The following is an 18646-nucleotide window of genomic DNA, read 5'->3' on the forward strand; positions in this document are numbered from 1 at the left end:
CCCATTCACTTAACTTAGCTGCAGTGTAGCACAATTCAGGGAAAGCAACACAGCAATATTTGGCCATGTGACCAGTGTTGTGTCCAAAATCACTTTATAGCCCGAGCATTATGGTTTATAGGAATTATTATGATTGCCAGGTACACACAATACCGTGCATAGATTGAACACTATAAATATCTCCTTTGTCTTTCAAATAGGGAAAATTAGCCTGTTAATTACACTTTAGCAATCTGCAAGACAGTGGTTGTAACATATTTATTAGGACATAATTCACTCTATGAAAAATCATTAATAAAGTGCTTCATTGTGTGGCAAGAATGATTATGGGTACACAATCCTGTGGCGCCAGCCCCACACAATTTATGCAGGAAGCTGCGCAGGCAACCTGTGGTAATATATTTTAAAAGATTTGCCACTTCATCTAGCAGCTGTCTAGGGTTGCCAACATTATAATATGGAATGAATGCAGATAATTTAGTGGTAACAGTCTGTATCGGTTACTACTGGAAAAAAAACTGATAGCAGTCATTGAGGTCATCACTTTCAGTGTTATTAATCTGTCTGGAAGGAGTTAGAAATTAAAATGTTTTATCACTTTATCCATTATAGTGTTAAAATTCCTTTGCCAGCCACAGTATAGAAATTGAAATACATCAGAGGAACCAGCCTCTGCAATTTATAGTAGTGTCAACCTATGAAGTTTTTGGTCAGTTCAGGCCTTGTCCTGTAGCAGCAGATAAGTCTATGGCCAGAACACATTTGGCACACATGGAAAATCCTGGACCAGCTTGGCACACCTTGCGGACCATGTAAGTTAAATGAGAACTGAAGTGGTACTGAAGTCTTGATTATCCACACTTAATAGGCCCCCACACTCTTTATAGAATATCTTCTCACACCAATGTGTAATGATCCAATCCCTATAGCACAGGCCAAGTCCATAGATCTGTGCCACCTACCGAATGACACTGTTCTATGTTGTAGTTAGCATTTTCGCTATGCAGGAGTATATATCCCTCATTAGTTTCTGCTACCTCAACCGACCATCAGGTCTGACAGGCCCCAAGTCAGATTTAGGGTCAGGTGACAAAGAACTCCAGTGTGTATTAGAGCAGACTGGAAGTGATGGGCACAACGTTGAAAAAGTCTTGATGCAAATTTCCCCGACCGACCAGAAACCACTTAAACTATCATCTGTCCATTTTTCCAAATCCTTTCCCATGAGCTCCGATTTTTTATCGGCCTCCAGTTCCATCTCCGTACGTGAGGGAAGACTGAGGATTCCACTCAAAGCCTGAAAATTCTGCTCCATGTACTGTCCCTGAGAAGGGCCAGCATGTAGCCACCGGTCACCTGAGTAAAGAGATCAATAGATAGTTATGTACATACATATAACTTTTTTTTTTTTATGTGAACAGGTCCCTTATATCCCATGAAATGTGTTACTGAAAGAAGGAAGGTACTCCAAGTAACATTCTTGTAAAATATTTTTAAATAAACTCTCGACTCACCATCTGAGAGGAAACATTGGTATAAGGGACTTTCACTGGTTAGAATAGCTGTACCATGTGTAAAGGGACACAATTCCTTACTTACCTTTCTTTAATGGCTCCTTATTCCTAAAGGTAAGTGGTAAGACTAGAAATTTTACTTCAGCCAGCAGCTCCCAAAAATGAAGCAGGCGAACATGCCACACTCCAGGGCGGAGAGGTCGAGATAAAGGGGGCTTGTATTGTGTAAAATCTGCTTCAGAGTCAACTGCAATGTCATAAGAAGCTGCTATTATGTACGTAGGATCAATCCAGACCACTGTAACAGTTACATTGACTCCGTGGATCCACTTCTGCACAGCAACCGGCTCATCCATGGGCCCAATAAGACCACCAAATTTACGGAAAATCCGCTCCTTGGGATCCCATTCAGTGCCCACCTAGAAAATTTAACCACAGGCATCAGAAAGTAGTGAAATGGACTAACAAAATATAAGAAGAGTGAAGCGAAAGATACATTCAATTTTAATGCAGTTTGAGCACAAAACTAGTAATGACGTCAAACTTGGAAAAAAAAAAAAAACATTTTAATTAACTATATAAATTCCCCTCCCTTTGCTATTTACTTCTGACATTAGCTTTATCAAAATGGCATTAGTGAAAGAACCATTAGGGTGGTTTCTCACAGCATAGAGTAAAAATTGGATTAAGTTTTATTATTATTTAAAAAAAAAATTTAAGCCAAAGCCAACAATGGATTAAAAAAAGGAATTCGAAATATAAAGAAAGGACTCAATCGCGGTGATGCCCGTTATTAACCCTTCAGGCGCGGTGCTCTAAGTTGACTGCTGCATCTGAAGTGAAACCAAAACCATCCCGGCAACTCAGTCGGGCTGTTCGGGACCGCCGATGTCAGATCGCCGGATGACTGCTCCGTGACTGAAATCTAGGCAGGAGCAGTCGAGCAGCGATAACACTGATCAATGCCATGTTAATGCATGGCAGTAATCAGTGTGTACGTTATATAACATTGCAAAAAAAAAAAAAAAAAAAAAAAATTGTAAAAAAAAAGGGAAAATTAAGTGTTAATAAATGTGATTTACCCCCTTCCCTAATAAAAGTCTTAATCGCCCCCCTTTTCCCATTAAAAAAAAAAAAATGATCTATATATTATATATTTATTACCGTATATCCCGGCGTATAAGACGACTTTTTAACCCCAAATTTTCTTCTGAAGTCGGGGGTCGTCTTATACGCCGGGTATTGAGGTCCGGGATAGGAATACCTATGATTATCTGCCCAGGCCGGCTCCCGTGTGTGGCTGCAGGCGGGGGCCGGCCAGAGCAAGTAAAAACTAATACTGTAAACAAAACCAGGGTGCCTCCAGCTGTTGTGAAACTACAACTCCCAGCACGGCACAGGCTGTCCGGGCATGCTGGGAGTTGTAGTTTCACAACAGCTGGAGGCCCCTGGTTTTTAGTATACAGTATTCGTTTTTACATGCTCTGGCCGACCCCCGCCTGCAGCCACACACGGAAGCCGGCCCGGGCAGATAATCATAGGTATTCCTATTCCGGACATCCCTGTGTCCCGAAAAATCTTTTCGGGACATAAGGATGTCTGCCGGTCACTTACCATTCCCCGGCGTCCTCCTGCAATCCTCCTTCGGTCCGGTCCTCCGTCTCTATGGTTGTACGCACGGGATGTCAGTGACGTCACGTGCCTACAACCATAGAGGCAGAGGAGCACAGGACCAGGAGGACGCGCGCCGACCGGGGCCTGGTGAGTGACCGGCCGTGCTATCTTAAGTGATCCGGTCACCGCTCCCCGGTCCCGGCACCTACTGCTATGGTCCATAGGCCATAGCAGTAGATGGTGACCCGGGCCAGAGGAGCGGTGATCAGAACACTGTGGGGGCAGACCAGTACAGACATACACTGTATATGGCTGGAAGCTGTATGTCTGTTGGGGGGAGCTGCCTACAAATGTGGGGTGAGCTGCCTACAAATGTGGGGTGAGCTGCCTTCAAATGTGGGGTGAGCTGCCTTCAAATGTGGGGTGAGCTGCCTTCAAATGTGGGGTGAGCTGCCTTCAAATGTGGGGTGAGCTGCCTACAAATGTGGGGTGAGCTGCCTACAAATGTGTGTGTGGGGGGGGGGAGCTTCCTACAAATGTGGGGGGGTGAGCTGCCTACTAATGTGGGGGAGCTGCTACTAATGTGGGGTAACTGCTGACCTATTGTGGGGGAGCTGCCTACTATTGTGGGGGAACTATACTGCCTACCTAATGTGGGGGAACATGATGCCCACCTAATGTGGGGGGGGGGGGGGGGAACTACAAGGTACCGTACATCGCGGTAGGAGGGGTAGTCTTCTATGGCGAGTATATCCCAAACTCTATATTTTAACTGTAAAAATTGGGCGTCGTCTTATACGCCAAGTCGTCTTATACGGTATATTTTATATATAGGTCCATATAATAGTTTGGAATCAATAGTGCTGGCCAACTTATTCTTTGGTTGTATTACACATACGGGGGAGTGGCTACCTCCATGTTGGCTCTTGCACCCCACCCACCTCTATCAGGTGTATATAAGGTGCCTTGGATGTTTCAGATCCTGCAATGCCTGCTGAACTGTTCACACAGAGGCATATTCATAGTGTAGGGTCCATCCCAAGATGAGGTCACCTTACCGTGGTGGGACGGTCCAAGCTATTTGGCCGCCAAATTTGCAAGCCAAGTACCTCACCGTTTCATAATTTCATATTTTCATTTGTTGCACTACAGCTGTATAGCTTTTCATGTTTTATCTATATCTTTGTGCTAGCAGTGTGCTGCTGTATTCTCCTGTTGCTGTATATTTAGCCCAGCAGCCTGCACCTGTAAGCCAGGTCCATATAATAGTTTGGAATCAATAGTGCAAACATGTGGTATCGCCGCATGTGTAAATGTCCAAACTATAAAAAGATCGTTAAACCAAGTCAATGGCGTACACGTAAAAAATTCCAAAGTCCAAAATAGCTTTTAATGGTATAAAAAGGGACCAAAAATATGCTATCAAAAAGTCAGATCAAAACAAAAATGGTACCAATAAAAACTTCATATCACGGCACAAAAAGTGAGCCCTCATACATCCCCATATGCAGAAAAATGAAGGGGTCAGAAGAGGACATTTTTAAACGTATCACATTTTCGTGCATGTAGTTATGATTTTTTCCAAGTGTGACAAAATCAAACCTATATATGTAGGGTATCATTTTAACCGTATGGACCTACAGAATAAAGGTAAGGTGTCATTTTTACCAAATAATGCACTGCGTAGAAACGGAAGCCCGCAAAATTTACAAAAGGGCAATTTTTCTTCAATTTTGTCGCAAGATGATTTTTTTTCCCGTTTTGACATGGATTTTTGGGTAAAATGACTGATGTCACTGCAAAGTAGAATTGGTGGTGCAAAAAAAATGAGGAATAAAGTGGAAAATTGAAAGTGTCATGATTTTTAAAATGTGAGGAAAAAACGAAAATGCAAAAACTGAAAAACGCTGAGTCATTTTCTGCATCAAAAACTGCACTGGGGTGGGAATTTATTATTAACTGTGTAAATTAGGTTCCCCCCCCCCCGTTTGCCTGGGCGTATGTCATGCGTACATACCCCACATTAGTAAAGAGGTGCACATTCTTTATAAATGGCAAAGATACTTAAATGTAGACATGCCTCTAAGTGTGGTCAAGGCCGGTGTAAATTTGCACCAAAAAGTTCATGCTCTGCGCATATATTTACACGAAAATGTTAAAAAAGGCATTTAATACATTACCACTGCAAAGTTGAACAGAGAAATCATTGTACACAAACTACATGTAAAAAAAGGTGTGATTTTTTTGCACAAACGCCACTGTGCAAAAATTTACACAGCCACTGTAATAAAAATGCAGTTTTTGAGGCAAAGTCAGAACTGAATCCAGCAGGATAGAGAAGTATATAAAGTTTATTCCATTATGTATTTTAGGTTTCTTTTTAATCCACTTCTTGGGTTTAGATAAAAAAAAAAAAAAAATTATAAAAAAAAAAAAAATTATAATAAAACTGCCACAAAAAAATATATACTATATAAAACCACCCCAAAATCCATGGTCTGCACCAAATCCCCAGTCAACACAAGCACCTGCACAAGTATAATTAGCCATTAGATTAAATAAAGCTCATCTAACTTGCCTCAAGACTTTGGATCCGATTAGCTGCTCCAGCTTGATCAACTATTCTTAGGCTGCCTCGTGGAATCAGCCAAAATTCCAGTGTTTCACCAGACTGGACCTCTTGAGTCACCAAATATCCTTGAAAGTGGTCATTGTAAAAATACAGTTCAACACTTAAAGGGAAGCCATCTACAGAAAAACTGCAAGAGAAAAATGAAAAAAATTAAAAACCTTATCTCAAGCCTTTCTAAGAGTAATAATAGTTATAATGTTATCAGTGTCATCCGCACTTCAGTATGTTCCATGATGATAAGACACATTTGGTCATTATATATCATATCACACATAGTACAACTTATCTGTTTTATAAATGGGAGAGAGTGGTATGAAAGTGGCATTCACCATCGGTCTTTAAAAGCTAGACAAATCGCCTTGTGGCGCAAAACATATGTTGCTTCAGCCTCCAACCTGCTGATTTCAAGAAATGGAGTAATAAAAGAACTACTTTTACAGGCCACATTCTACTTATTTTCTCATACTAGTAAGGCTATGTTCACATGGTGGAATGTCCACACAGAAAATCTCTGTGCGGACAGTCCACGGACAGCGAGGTGCTGGCAGAACATGACAGCGCTAGGACCGCTCAGAAATGTGTTGTCTCATAGACAGCAGAAATGAAACATGACTATCCTTTCTGCAGGCGAATTCTGCCAGTGAACAGTGCAGCAGAATTCCATTGAAATTAATGGGACTCTGCTGCAGCAGAATTCTTCCACGGAATTGCGCAAGGAAATTCTGTTGTGTGAACATGGCCTAACTGTACCACCTGGTCAAACAACCCATGGCATTTAACAGACTACTGTTTCTTTTGTAACTTACATGCATAACTTAGCAGCAGTGCCAGCTACAGATCTCTATTATGTATAATATACATATTTCTGTGATTATATTTATGCGCATATGTTTTAGCATTATAGTGCTGGGCAGTATGACCAAAAATGTGTAACATGGTATTTTTCAAACTTATGGCGGTTCCACGGTATTTTCTTTCCCCAACTTATTTCCCCCTAACCACCATACACTCTCATTCGAGGGGGGGGGGGGGGGAAGAAGAGAGAGAGAATGCAGTGCGTTGGGGAACTAATCATACATGACCCGCAGGCACTGTCCTGCTTTTCCTTCCCCCCCCCCCCCCCTACCGAATGAATGAATTATCAGCCGCAGCGCTGTCCCCACATCGGGTGACTAATGTTACCCGCAGGCGCTGATCTCCTTTTCCTCCCGTGAGCCGCAGCACTCGAAATGAATGAGTTGTGAGCCGTGGGCGCAGGACGGAGAACGGAAGCGGTCACCTCCCCCTGCAAGCGTTGAAAGCCAGTGGGCCATGGGCGCTGCAGAACTTTTGATCAGAAGTTCTGCAGCACCTGCGGCCCACTGGCTTTCAGCGCTTGCAGGGGGAGGTGACAGCTTCCGTCAAAATTACAACCCCCAGCATGCCCGGACAGCCGAGTTGTAGTTTTGAAACAGCTGGAGGCACACTGGTTGGGAAACACTGGTCTATATTATAGCCTTTACAATACCCATAGTAATAATGCACAATGTTGCAAAACTACAACTTCCAGCATGCCCGGACATCCTTCGGCTGTCCAAGCATCCTGGGAGTTGTAGTTTTGCAACAGCTGGAGGCACCCTGGTTGGGAAACACTAGTCTATATTATAGCCTTTACAATACCCATATTAATAATGCACAAGTCTGTAATATTTACCTGAGGTAACTGAACTGTGCATGCTCATCTCCACAGCTCCCAGTACATGTCCAAACGCCTCACCTCAAACCCACCAATCAAAATGCCGCTTGCTGCCCACCTACACCAACCAACCATTAATCTTCAACCGATCACAGCTCAGCCTATGTTTTGTAACCAATCTCTTTTTAACCCGCCTGAGTGAACCTGTCCAATCAGCGGGCTGTCTTGTGCGCGTTTCTTCTGCGTTCCAGGAGTTGGCGGTGCGCATTCTTTTGCGGTTCAGAACTCCAGGGGCGCTAAGTAAGCACCTTGCATGTGGAACACAGATGTCTGGGGCTGAAAGCCAGTGGGTCGCGGGCACTGCAGAACTTCCAATCAGAAGTTCTGCAGCGCCAGCAGCCCACTGGCTTTCAGCGCTTGCAGGGGGAGGTGACAGCTTCCGTTCTCTGTCCTGCGCCCGCGGCTCACAACTCGTTCATTTCCAGCGCTGCGTCTCAAAGGAAGAAAAGGAGATCAGCGCCTGCGGGTTACATGATTAGTCCCCTGATGTGGGGACAGGGTTGCGGCTGATAGCTCATTCATTCGGTGGGGGTAGGAAAAGCAGGACAGCGCCCGCGGGTCATATGAGGCTGATAATTCATTCATTCATTCAAAGGGGGGGGGGGGGGAGGGGCCTGACCGGTATTGCGGTATAGGGAAAAATTCATATAGTACAGAAAAAAAAAACACACCGGTATATCGCCCAGCACTATTCCATTATACTATTTGTTCGCTATTTCTCCCATTTTCTTTCTTGGATCAGTAGTGGCAGATAGGAGTAAATCCCGCTACCATCAATTTTACGGATATGAAACATGTTCTTTGAAGGTGGCAGCGGTGCATACATCAGATTCTCTAAAGCAATGTTTAAGACTATGTGACAGTAGTAGTCAAAACGTGTTTGTGTCGTCTTAATGTCTTCCTGCTCAGTCTGTCTATCTACTAAGACATAAATTCAGCATTTTTTTTTACACTGGATGCCTTTTTCTCTTAACTAAAGATTGTGGGGGTTTACAGAATAGTTCAGAGAGCTCTAGATTTCACTCATACCTGCAAGCAGACCTGCTGTTTTCTTGCTCAGGGCTCTGAAGTTTACGTAGTGACAAACGTGTAAAAGACATGTACACAGTCAGGGTAACATCAGTGAGACCTCCTAATCCTTCCATTTTGTGATAGACATTCTCCCAGTATGCTTTCAGACCTGGGGTTCCTGGTTCTGGCTCTCCAAACAAATGGGCATCCAAAATATCCAAGACTTCTTGATTCACAGATGACTCAAACTTTCTAGCAAAGAATGTTGGCCTGGAAAGCTGCTAAGAGAAGATGGACACTATTGGTTCAAATAATTTCATCCATGTGATAGCCTATGTAATCCCTAACATTTGTTAATCACATTAATTACCAAAAATGACTCCTGTCACTATAGAGTCCTTGAATATTAGAAATAGGGGTCTGTCTATTAGTTTGCTTAACTCCCTTAGAACTCAGAGGTGAATGCCTTCTGGACCTGGTGATTTGTAGGCGGCACTGTACTTCTTCCTGGGTTAGACAGGTGACCTATACTGGGGAGTTTACCTTATCTCGCTGTATTTCACCTGGCATTTCATTTTCCTCGGTGAATACAGTGGCGAATAATTTGTTTAATATATTTGCTTTTTCCTGATCCTGTCTATAACTTCTTTCTCATCACTTTTTAAAGGACCAACACTTTCATTATTTAACCTTTCTCTATACATACTATAATTATATAATTATAGAACATGTTGGGGTAAGTTTTTCTTTTTTACATTTTCTCTATAGCTTTTTAATTGAAGGACAAGTTATAATGCAATATATTATGATCCGTATTTCCGAAAGGTGTCCTACTCTGTCAGGTCTGTTGGTTAATATTAAAGGACAACTGCAGCGGCATTACACTTATCCCCTATACCCAGGATAGGGGATAAGTGTTTGATTGCGGGGGGTCCGTCCGCTGGGACCCCGTCCCCCGATCTCCCTAACGGGGCGCCGCCATTAGCGCTTATGGTGAGCGCTAAGGCGCATAGCGTCGACCTAGAGGTCGATTGTGACTCCCCGTCCCCATACAGTTCTATGGGGGATGCGGGGAGGCACGAATGCTGCCTCCCCGCCTCTCCCATAGAGATGTATGGAGGAGGCGTGCCGGCTGCAACGTCATGCTGCGGCTGGCACGCCCCCTGCACGGGAGAGCCGCGGCCTCGTACAGGCGATCGCCGGGGGCCCCAGCGTTCGGGGCTTATTGAGGATAGGGAATAAGTGTTTGTAACGCTGCAGATGTCCTTTAAGTCCAGTAGGGCGCCCCCCGCTGGTCCTGCACCATTTGGGACAGATAATTGTCTTTAGCTATAGTGATAAACCCGTTTCCTTTATGAGATTCACAGGTCTCAGTCTCCCAGTTTATATCAGGATAGTTAAAGTCCCCCGTTATTATCACATCATTCTGATTGGCTGCCTTGTTTATTTGCATCAGAAATTGATCTTCTGCTTCTCCCCTTATGTTTGGTGACTTATAGATAACCCCTATCAGAATTTTATTATTTTTATCTCCATATATTTCTACCCATGATTCCACATTATCGTTTCCCTCCCGTATATATCCTCCCGCAGTGCGGCCTTCAGACTAGACTTTACATAAAGACAAACTCCTCCCCCTTTCCATTTTGTCTGATCCTTCCTTAATAGACTATAATCTTGTATGTTGACCGCCCAGTCACAGCTATCGTCCAACCATGTCCCTGTTATACCCACTATGTCATAATTTCCCTCAGACGTTATCAGCTCCGGTTTGTCAGTTTTATTGATTCGACTTCTGACATTGGTGAACATGAAATTCAAAAGGTGTTTTTTTATTCCTATGAAGCCTATCCCCATCAACTGTTCTAACCCCTCCCTCTGCTCCAGCCCCAGGTTCATTAAAAAGTCTCAGCTATTCATTTACAAAAAGCTGACAGGTTCCCTTAAAAAGTGTCTTTGCTGAAAGTTCCAAAACTCAATCTATATGCTGTTAAAGGAGTACTCCAGGGCAAAATAACTTATACCCTATCCAAAGGATAGGGGATAAGTTATAGATTGCGGGGGGTCCGAGCGCTGGGGCCCCCCGGGATCTCCTGGACGGGCCGCAGCAGTCTGCAGGAAGTGAAGTTTCGTCTCCTGCAGAAAGCCACGGCAGACACGCCCCCTCCATGTATCTCTATGGGGTCATGCGGGGAAGGAACGCCCCCTTTTCAGAATACCCGTCCAGGAGATCCCGGGGGCCCCATCGCTCGGACCCCCTGTGATCTATAATTTATCCCCTATCCTTCGGATAGGGGATAAGTTATATTGCACCTCAGATGTCCTAATCCCCAGTATACCTGTAATCGTGCAATATCTTGGGGTTTGAAGTCATTAGGCGAGCAGCCACACCAGTCCACAATGTGCTTATATTGGCACCTGCAGCCCAATTTCCTATTCCAGTTTGTCACTCGCAGATTATTGTCCACAAGGGTGTTACAATCTTTACTATTTTCCAGGACGGTATGAAAGAATGACTAAAAAAAATTTTTTAAAAAAGGAGACATTTAGCTGTGCCATGTTGTTAACAGTGGATGAATATCAATGATACAATATGTCCACAAACTCAAGGGTGCAGGTGCACATAATGATAGTCTCTGACCTCAGCCGGAAGCAGGGTGTACATGTAGAAGCGCCTCAGCTCAGACACAAGGACGTCCTGAGTATAGGTCACATATTTCACAAATGTGTGAGTCAGAGCAAACCAATCTGAACCACCGTCTAACACAATACCCTCTGGAATCTGCCTCTCACCAAGACGCCACATGTGAGAGTCACATTCATGGAAAAGACGATCCAATCCTTGCTTCTTAATGAACCTAGCAGGAAAAAAACAGCTTGTCTCAAGCATCTTATGTAAGTCAAGAGGCTCTTATGGAAAAACAACAACATTATTTAACCCCTTAACGCATATGGACATTTGTAAACGTCCATATGCGGCTCCCGAGGTAGGACGCGTGCTCAGCAGATGAGCGCGCATCATACCCGGTGAGTCCCGGTTGCTATAAGCAACCAGGACCGTGGCTAATGCCGGACATCGCCGATCTGGCTGATTTCCGGCATTAACTTTTTAGATGCAGCGATTAAAGTTGATCGCCGTGTCTAAATTGAAAGTAAAAGCTTCCCGGCAGCTCAATCGGCCTGATTGGGACCATCGTGGTAAAATAGCGATGTCCCGAGCAGCTAGAACACGACAGGAGGGTCCCTAACCTGCCTCCTGTGCATCCGATCGTCGATTGATTGCTCCTAGCTTGAAATCCAGGCTTGAGCAATCAACCGCCGATAACACTGATCCCTGCCATTGCAATGCAATGGCAGCATTCAGTGTATTGAATCAATGTACTGCATAATATAGTCCCCTATGGGAGCTATAACATTGCAAAAAAATAAAGAAAGAAAGAAAAAAAAAGTTAAACATCATTTAACCCCTTCTCTAATAAAAGTTAGAATCATGCCCCTTTTCCCAATTAACAAAAAAATAAAAAAAATAAAAAAACTGTAAAAAAACAAAACAAAAAAACAAACATGTGGTATCGCCGCGTGCGTAAATGTCTGGACTATAAAAATGTATCATTAAACCGCACAGTCAATGGCGTACGCTCAAAGAAATTCCGAAGTCCAAAATAGCGTATTTTTGGTAACTTTTTACACCATAAAAAAAAAAAAAAAAAAAAAAAAAGAATAAAAAGCGATCAAAACAAAAATGGTACCGATAAAAACTTCAGATCACGGCGCAAAAAATTAATGAGCCCTTGTACCGCCCCGTACGTGGAAAAATCAAGTTATAGGGGTCAGAATAGGACAATTTTAAACGTATACATTTTCCTGCATGTAGTTATGATTTTTTTCAGAAGTGATACAAAATCAAACCTATATAAGTAAGGTATCATTTTAATTGTATGGACCTACAGAATAAAGAAGGTGTTATTTTTACCGAAAAATTTACTGCATAGAAACGGAAGCCCCCAAAATTTACAAAATCGTGTTTTTTCTTCCATTTTGTCGCACAATGATTTTTTTTCCGTTTCGCCGTAGATTGTGGGGTAAAATGACTGATGTCATTACAAAGTAGAATTAGTGGCGCAAAAAAATAAGCCATCATACGGATTTTTAGGTGCAAAATTGAAAGTATTTTTCGAAGGTGACGAGGAAAAAACTATATGCAAAAACTGAAAAACCCTGCGGGGTTAGACATGAACACATTGGCCCTTATTTACTAAGAGTGGAGTTTAGGTTTCTTTGTGGGTTTTATTTCCCTACAATTCTTTTTCCACAATATTTACTAAGGCTTTCCTACATTTTTTTTTTTATTTTTTTTTTTAAACACATGCTCTGATCTGTGGGGTTTCTCGCAGCTCAAATCCACTACATTTTCTGTGGAAACTTTAGTAAATATGTTGGGTTTTTGTGAAAATGACTGGAACACGCCTCTTTTCTGTGATCACACCCCCTTTCCTCGAAGGGCACGCCCCTTTTTCGGGTTATCTTAGTAAAATGGAGTCAGTCGGGTTTTTTTTTTCAGAATCTGGCGCACAACCCAACAAAACATGTCGGGTTTGCAATAGTAAATTAGGGCAATTGCATAATATCTGCTATACAACCTGACTGCGCATGCACGCTTAAAGATCTGCTACTAGCTCTTAGAGATATCATAATGTATTACCACAGTTTTTTTTTACAGTATTGCCTACTAAGTTTTCTTAAATTGAATTGCAATATGGATAACAAATTTACATACATGTATTACCTAAAGCAGCCCCTTTACAAGTGCAGAGGTTTATATAAGAGATCACTAAGCCTACAGCTTCTCTCCTCTATTGCAATGTATTCTGATATAAGTGCTTGAAGAACAGCTGCAGGGAATGTGATTTCCCCACTGCTGGTCTCCCCTTTAACTTACAATTACATAACTACAACTTTATAGGGTTTAAAAGAGAAAAAATAAATAAATAAAAAAATAAAATAAAAGACACCATTAAAAAGGAGTACTCCAGTATACAAAAACATATCCCCTATCCTAAGGATAGGGGATAAGTGTCAGAACACGGTTGTGTCCCCCACCTCCAACGCAAGTCTCCTGTACGGCGCACCCTGGCTCTCCTTCTGAATGGCATATGTTCAAACACCACATGAAGCAGCGACTGACACCACCCCCGTCAATGCAGCTCTATGGGAGAGACGGAGCACTGCACTTGGCAATCTCTGGCTCTCCATAGAGCTGCATTGGGGGAGGGGTCAGTCGCCACCGCTTTGTGCAGTGGTCCACACGCTTTCTTAAGGAGTGACTGGGTCCCGTGCGGGAGTATGCGAGGGGCACAGCAGTAGGACCCCTTGCAATCTGACACTAATCCCCTCTCTTTAGGATAGGGGATACGTTTTTGTATCCCAGAGTACCGCATTGAAAGGAAAGCGGTCTGTTCACCCAAACTAAACCCTTTACTCACCTCCAGGACTTCTGCTGTGTCCTGCTTCGGTCCCCAGGTGCAACCCTTTTCCTTAGCTGCCACATGACGCTTGGGCCCAGAGTGACGTAGGGGCTCAGTGCAGCTTAGCGAATCGCTGGCCGAGCCGGACATTACTGCGGCCTTTGATTGGCTAAATGACAGTATAACACACTGGGCCCTGAAGTCACCATGGGCCCAAGCATCACAATGCAGCTCAAGAAGAGGATCGCAGCCGGGGACTGGAGCAGGACACCAGAGACACAGCAGGAGTGCTGGGGTTAACTAGAGCTTTTCAGCTTCATCTATATATACACACACGTTCATCCACAGACAACCTTACCTAGCATTATCACGTCCATGAGATTTCAGAAAGTTTTTATCTTTGTATTTTGATAAAAAGTATACCAGCTCCCGATTGGTCCTATATAGAAAACACAGACCATAGCTCAAATTCTTTTACTACAAAGACATTTGGCTCAAACACGTCAAGCATTATAAAGTGTATTCACCTGGTGGGGTAGTCAGTGGCACTGAGGTTGATAAAGAAGTCCCATGGCCAGTCAGTCATCTCAAGAAGATCCTGCATGCTACGCAAATACATAGTCAGCAGACTGGCACCACCCCAGATTGTGATCATGCGCCATGGGGTAACACGAATATTTGTGTACTGTTGTGCTATCTGAACCACTTCACTATGTAAGTAATTAGAACGCTGTCAGAGGCAAAAATATATATATTTTTTTCTTCTTATAAATATATCAATAATAGTCACCATGACAATTTCTAGCATATGCAAGCTTACTTCGACCACAGTAAACTTTAGACCAAAACATTTCTCACCTGATCCACATGGATGTAATAGAAGTGGTCTTTGTGATAAATTGCTTTGATGAGCCGTTTCAGCTGCCGTACTGCTCTTCCATGTACAACAAGCATGTAAACCACACGTAAAGCTTTCTCAGGTGGTGGAGCTCCAATATCAGACTCTTCCCAATGCAAACCGGATGTCATTTTACCTGAGATATAAATCAAACATAAATCGATGTTACAGAAATAGGCTAAAGCTTATCAAATGGACCATACAGAAACCACAAAATGATCAGTTATTTACTAAATGCATTGGGGATATTTTTTTTTACCTTTACAAAAGAAAAGTGTGCAAATAAATAAGGATTCCGAAATATTGAGGTGCCGTATTTAAAAAAAAAAAAAATTAATAATAATTTGGGTGGACATCTGCCGCGAAAATTGCACCATGTGAACAGTGCAGCAGAATCCCTAGGAAATAGATGGGACTCTGCTGCGGCTGAATATTCTGGCGAAATTCTGCACGGATATTCCTCCGTGTGATCATACCCTCAGGCTATGCTCAGGCTGCTGTGCGAAATTCAATGCAGCTTGGAATTCCGGCAAAATTCTGTTTTGAGTACACAGAAATTTCGCTGCAAGCTTTGCAAAATGGAATTTGAGCAAAATTGCGAAATTCAATCATGAGAAAGAAAAAAAAAAAAACCACAAATGGAGTCAGAAAAGATAAGATATAGTCCCTTAAGACTGAGGTGCTGTAAGACTTAACTTTTAATAGTAAATTATTCATAAAATCCACCCAATAAATGACAAGTGAATTCCTAAAACAATAACAATAGTAGGAAATAATATCTGCCCCAGTTAAGGGCCCACAATTTACCATCAGTCTTATAAAATTGATTGTTTAAATCTCACAGGCTATCTAAATTGTACTGAATTAACCAGAATCAACCTGTGACAGGTTTATCTCCAGCACTTGATAGAAAGAGATCCTAAAATAAGGGGTATCAGTTGGAACACAAGCTACCTGTTATCTGGCAGTAGCGTGGCAAGCTCTTTGGCATAAGTTGTCCCAGCTGATGTAAACACACCAAACTGGCAATTTCCTGCTGACACTTCCGAGTAGGTGCTCTTGCCAATGCAGACAGAGCATCTTTTCCTTTGATTTCACATTTCGGAGTGAAGCCATTGTCTGTGGGGTGAGGTCCTTCTACACTTCCTGTGTCACCATCTCTGGTCAGATTGGCCAAAGAGTCCTGCAGAACATGGATATGTGTGCTTAGCTTGGGTTTTGCCTCTTTTGACACTCTGGCTACCTCACTGCCAGCTCGCCCTCCCTTTAATTTTGATCGCCCGGGTCTGCGTCCTGCAGAACTGTCATGGTCCTTGGAGTGTTCTATCTTATTTGGGCTTCTATTCCTCTTCTGTGGAGCATTCTAAAATACAAAAAAAAAAAAAAGTCACAGAAAAACAAAAATACTAAAGGTACAAATCCTTATAAGATCAATACAGTCAGGGTTACAGACACCTAGCACCTCCGCAGATAATCTGTTTGCCAGAACTACAGCTCCAGCACATGGAGTTGGTTCCATTCATTGTGTTTTGGTGAAGATGATCACTGCAGTGCAACTCCCATTAAAATCAAAGATGTTCTGCAGTAACACAACAGCACCTTTTACACAATATAAAAGGAGCCAAAACTTACTGCTGTTCATTATGCATTCATCTGCAAGTCTCCTGAACAGCAGAGGGGCCTATCCCGAGGTTAAAGGGTACCTCTCATCAAATAAACTTTTGATATATTTTAGATTAATGAATGTTGAATAACTTTCCAATAGCATGTTAATGAAAAATATGTTTCTTTCTATTGTATTTTTCCCGATCAGTCCTGTCAGCAAGCATTTCTGACTCATGCTGGAGTCCTAAACACTCAGAGCTGCCAGCCTGCTTTGTTCACAGCCAAACAGGCTGTGAACAAAGCAGGCTGGCAGCTCTGAGTGTTCTCCTTTGTGAACAAAGCAGACTGGCAGCTCGTAGTGTTTAGGACTCCAGCATGAGTCTGAAATGCTTGCTGCCAGGTCTGGTAGGGAGACCCCTAGTGGTCATTTCTTCAAAGTGGAAAATTAAATAGAAAGAAGCATATTTTTTAATAACATGCAATTGTAAAGTTATTCTGCATACATTAATCTATAATATATCAAACGTTTTTTTGATGAGAGGTACCCTTTAAATTCCAGGAAACCCCATGTAATGACTTGATATAACTGAACCATGGGACGGAGTCATTTATAATATAAGCGTCTTCTTATGGGGAAGAGGTGCCAGGGCTGCGCTGGTGTACCAACAACCTCAGTATTGCCTAAAGTTACAGCCCTGGTTGAGCATCCTGTATCAATTTATCAAATGCCACCTGTGGTTAACCATTTGTAGAATTACCACCATGCAACATGTCTGCACCAATATGGGTTTTCTGGCTGCAGCAATTATTAGTGACCTCCAGGATGGGAAATTCTGACGCCAGAACTGAAAACCAGAGCTCGGTGACATGGAAATAGAGCGGTAGTGGAGCGTGTGCTCATTGTTCTACTTTTATGCTAAACAAACTGCTCCTTGCCAGTCATGCAGGTGTGTGGAACAGGGTCCACATTCCAGAGGGGAGATATGCTGCAACTCCAACCTGTGGCACAAATAAGGCGGCAATTTTTCTTAGAGTTTCACAGAGCTGCAGTTCTAGACAGGGACACTGCATAGTAGTAGTGACCATATTGTGAACTCAAGGATCCCATCTCATAATCCACACTCAGATCCCCCCCTTCTTCCTGCAGGTGAGCAGCTTCTCACATACCGGATCAGCAGTCACACACATAGACCGTCCGAGCAGCTCTTACCATCTCTCCATCCTCGTCCAGCCCACTGAAGCTCCATACCACCAGGCCCTGTATCAGAAGCAGAGCCAGCGCGGCAGCCGCCAAGTATTTGTAACGACGACCCAGCTTCAGCACCCGTGTACTGGCTGCCATGTCCCCGACAGGCTGTATAGTTGGACACCAGTGCACTAGCGGCAGCGGTGCCCCGCAGTGCGCGCCCAACACATAACTCTGCACTGGCGCTCCTAACAGGGCTGACTAGAGAATTTGCCCAAAAGTAAAATGGGCGCGAGATTCTGTCGCACAGTGATGCGTCATCTACGTCAACAATAAACTGCCGCTGCGCGAACGGAAGTTGCCTGGCATCCTGTTAGTATACACCACGTGGCAGTTGTTTTGGGGAGTGGACTTTTATTCTGTTGGGATCAGACAATTGTTCTGAATTCACTAGAGCAGTGTTTTCTAACCAGTGTGTCTCCAACTGTTGCAAAACTGCAACTCCCAGCATGCCCAGACAGCCAAAAGTTCATTTTTTATGTATTATACTTTGGGCATGCTTCTGAAAAAAAAACTCCCAAATTTTGAGGGTTTTGTATCAATGTAATGGCACATTATCTTTAACCCCTTAAAGGAGAACTCCAGACCATAAAAATTGTCCCCCATAGTGCCGGCAGTAAAAAAAATAAAGATGTACATACCTTCCTCTGCTCCCCCGGATCCAGTAACCGGCTCCGGTCTCTGCCGCAATCCACTTCCTGGTTGCCGGTGGTCGGATGAATCAGCCAATCACCAGCCACAGCGCAGTCCGACTCGGCCGGCGATAGGCTGAGCGGCAGTGTGACGTTTTCGGCCCCGGCCGCAGGGGCCGGTGTAGTGAAGAATTTTGTGTCCTGAAGCGTTTTCACACTGCCGCTCAGCCTATCGCCGGCCGAGTCGGACTGTGCTGTGGCTGGTGGCTGATTCATCCGACCACCGGTAACCAG

The 18646-nt window shown here is 43.4% G+C and overlaps 1 protein-coding gene across 2 annotated transcripts; it reads right to left on the bottom strand.

The window, feature by feature from the left end:
• Positions 1-249: 249 nt before the first annotated feature.
• XYLT2 (xylosyltransferase 2) lies at positions 250-17983 on the bottom strand. 2 transcript variants are annotated; one of them, XM_056549546.1, is made up of 11 exons: positions 17685-17983; positions 15824-16232; positions 14830-15005; positions 14499-14701; positions 14330-14410; positions 11148-11364; positions 10846-11022; positions 8525-8784; positions 5707-5887; positions 1600-1933; positions 250-1356 (listed from the first exon to the last, which is right to left on the bottom strand). In XM_056549546.1, exons 1-11 carry the CDS (start codon positions 17814-17816, stop codon positions 1034-1036), a joined length of 2493 nt encoding a protein of 830 aa, XP_056405521.1. In that variant the 5' UTR covers positions 17817-17983; the 3' UTR covers positions 250-1033. The 2 variants fall into 2 exon arrangements, with proteins under 2 accessions (XP_056405521.1, XP_056405520.1); XM_056549545.1 differs by having other exon boundaries at positions 8525-8787.
• Positions 17984-18646: the final 663 nt, after the last annotated feature.

Source organism: Hyla sarda, chromosome 13 (assembly GCF_029499605.1).
Source record: "Hyla sarda isolate aHylSar1 chromosome 13, aHylSar1.hap1, whole genome shotgun sequence".
Taxonomy (NCBI): domain Eukaryota; kingdom Metazoa; phylum Chordata; class Amphibia; order Anura; family Hylidae; genus Hyla; species Hyla sarda.

Excerpts from the sequence above, each read along its gene's own strand:
- XYLT2 (XM_056549545.1), bottom strand. The coding sequence starts at position 17,816 with ATGGCAGCCAGTACACGGGTGCTGAAGCTGGGTCGTCGTTACAAATAC. Across the intron at positions 15,006-15,823 it reads ACGCTACTGCCAGATAACAG|GTAAAATGACATCCGGTTTG; the intron begins GTAGCTTGTGTT and ends TTTATATCTCAG. Across the intron at positions 11,365-14,329 it reads CATGGACGTGATAATGCTAG|GTTCATTAAGAAGCAAGGAT; the intron begins GTAAGGTTGTCT and ends TTTTCCTGCTAG.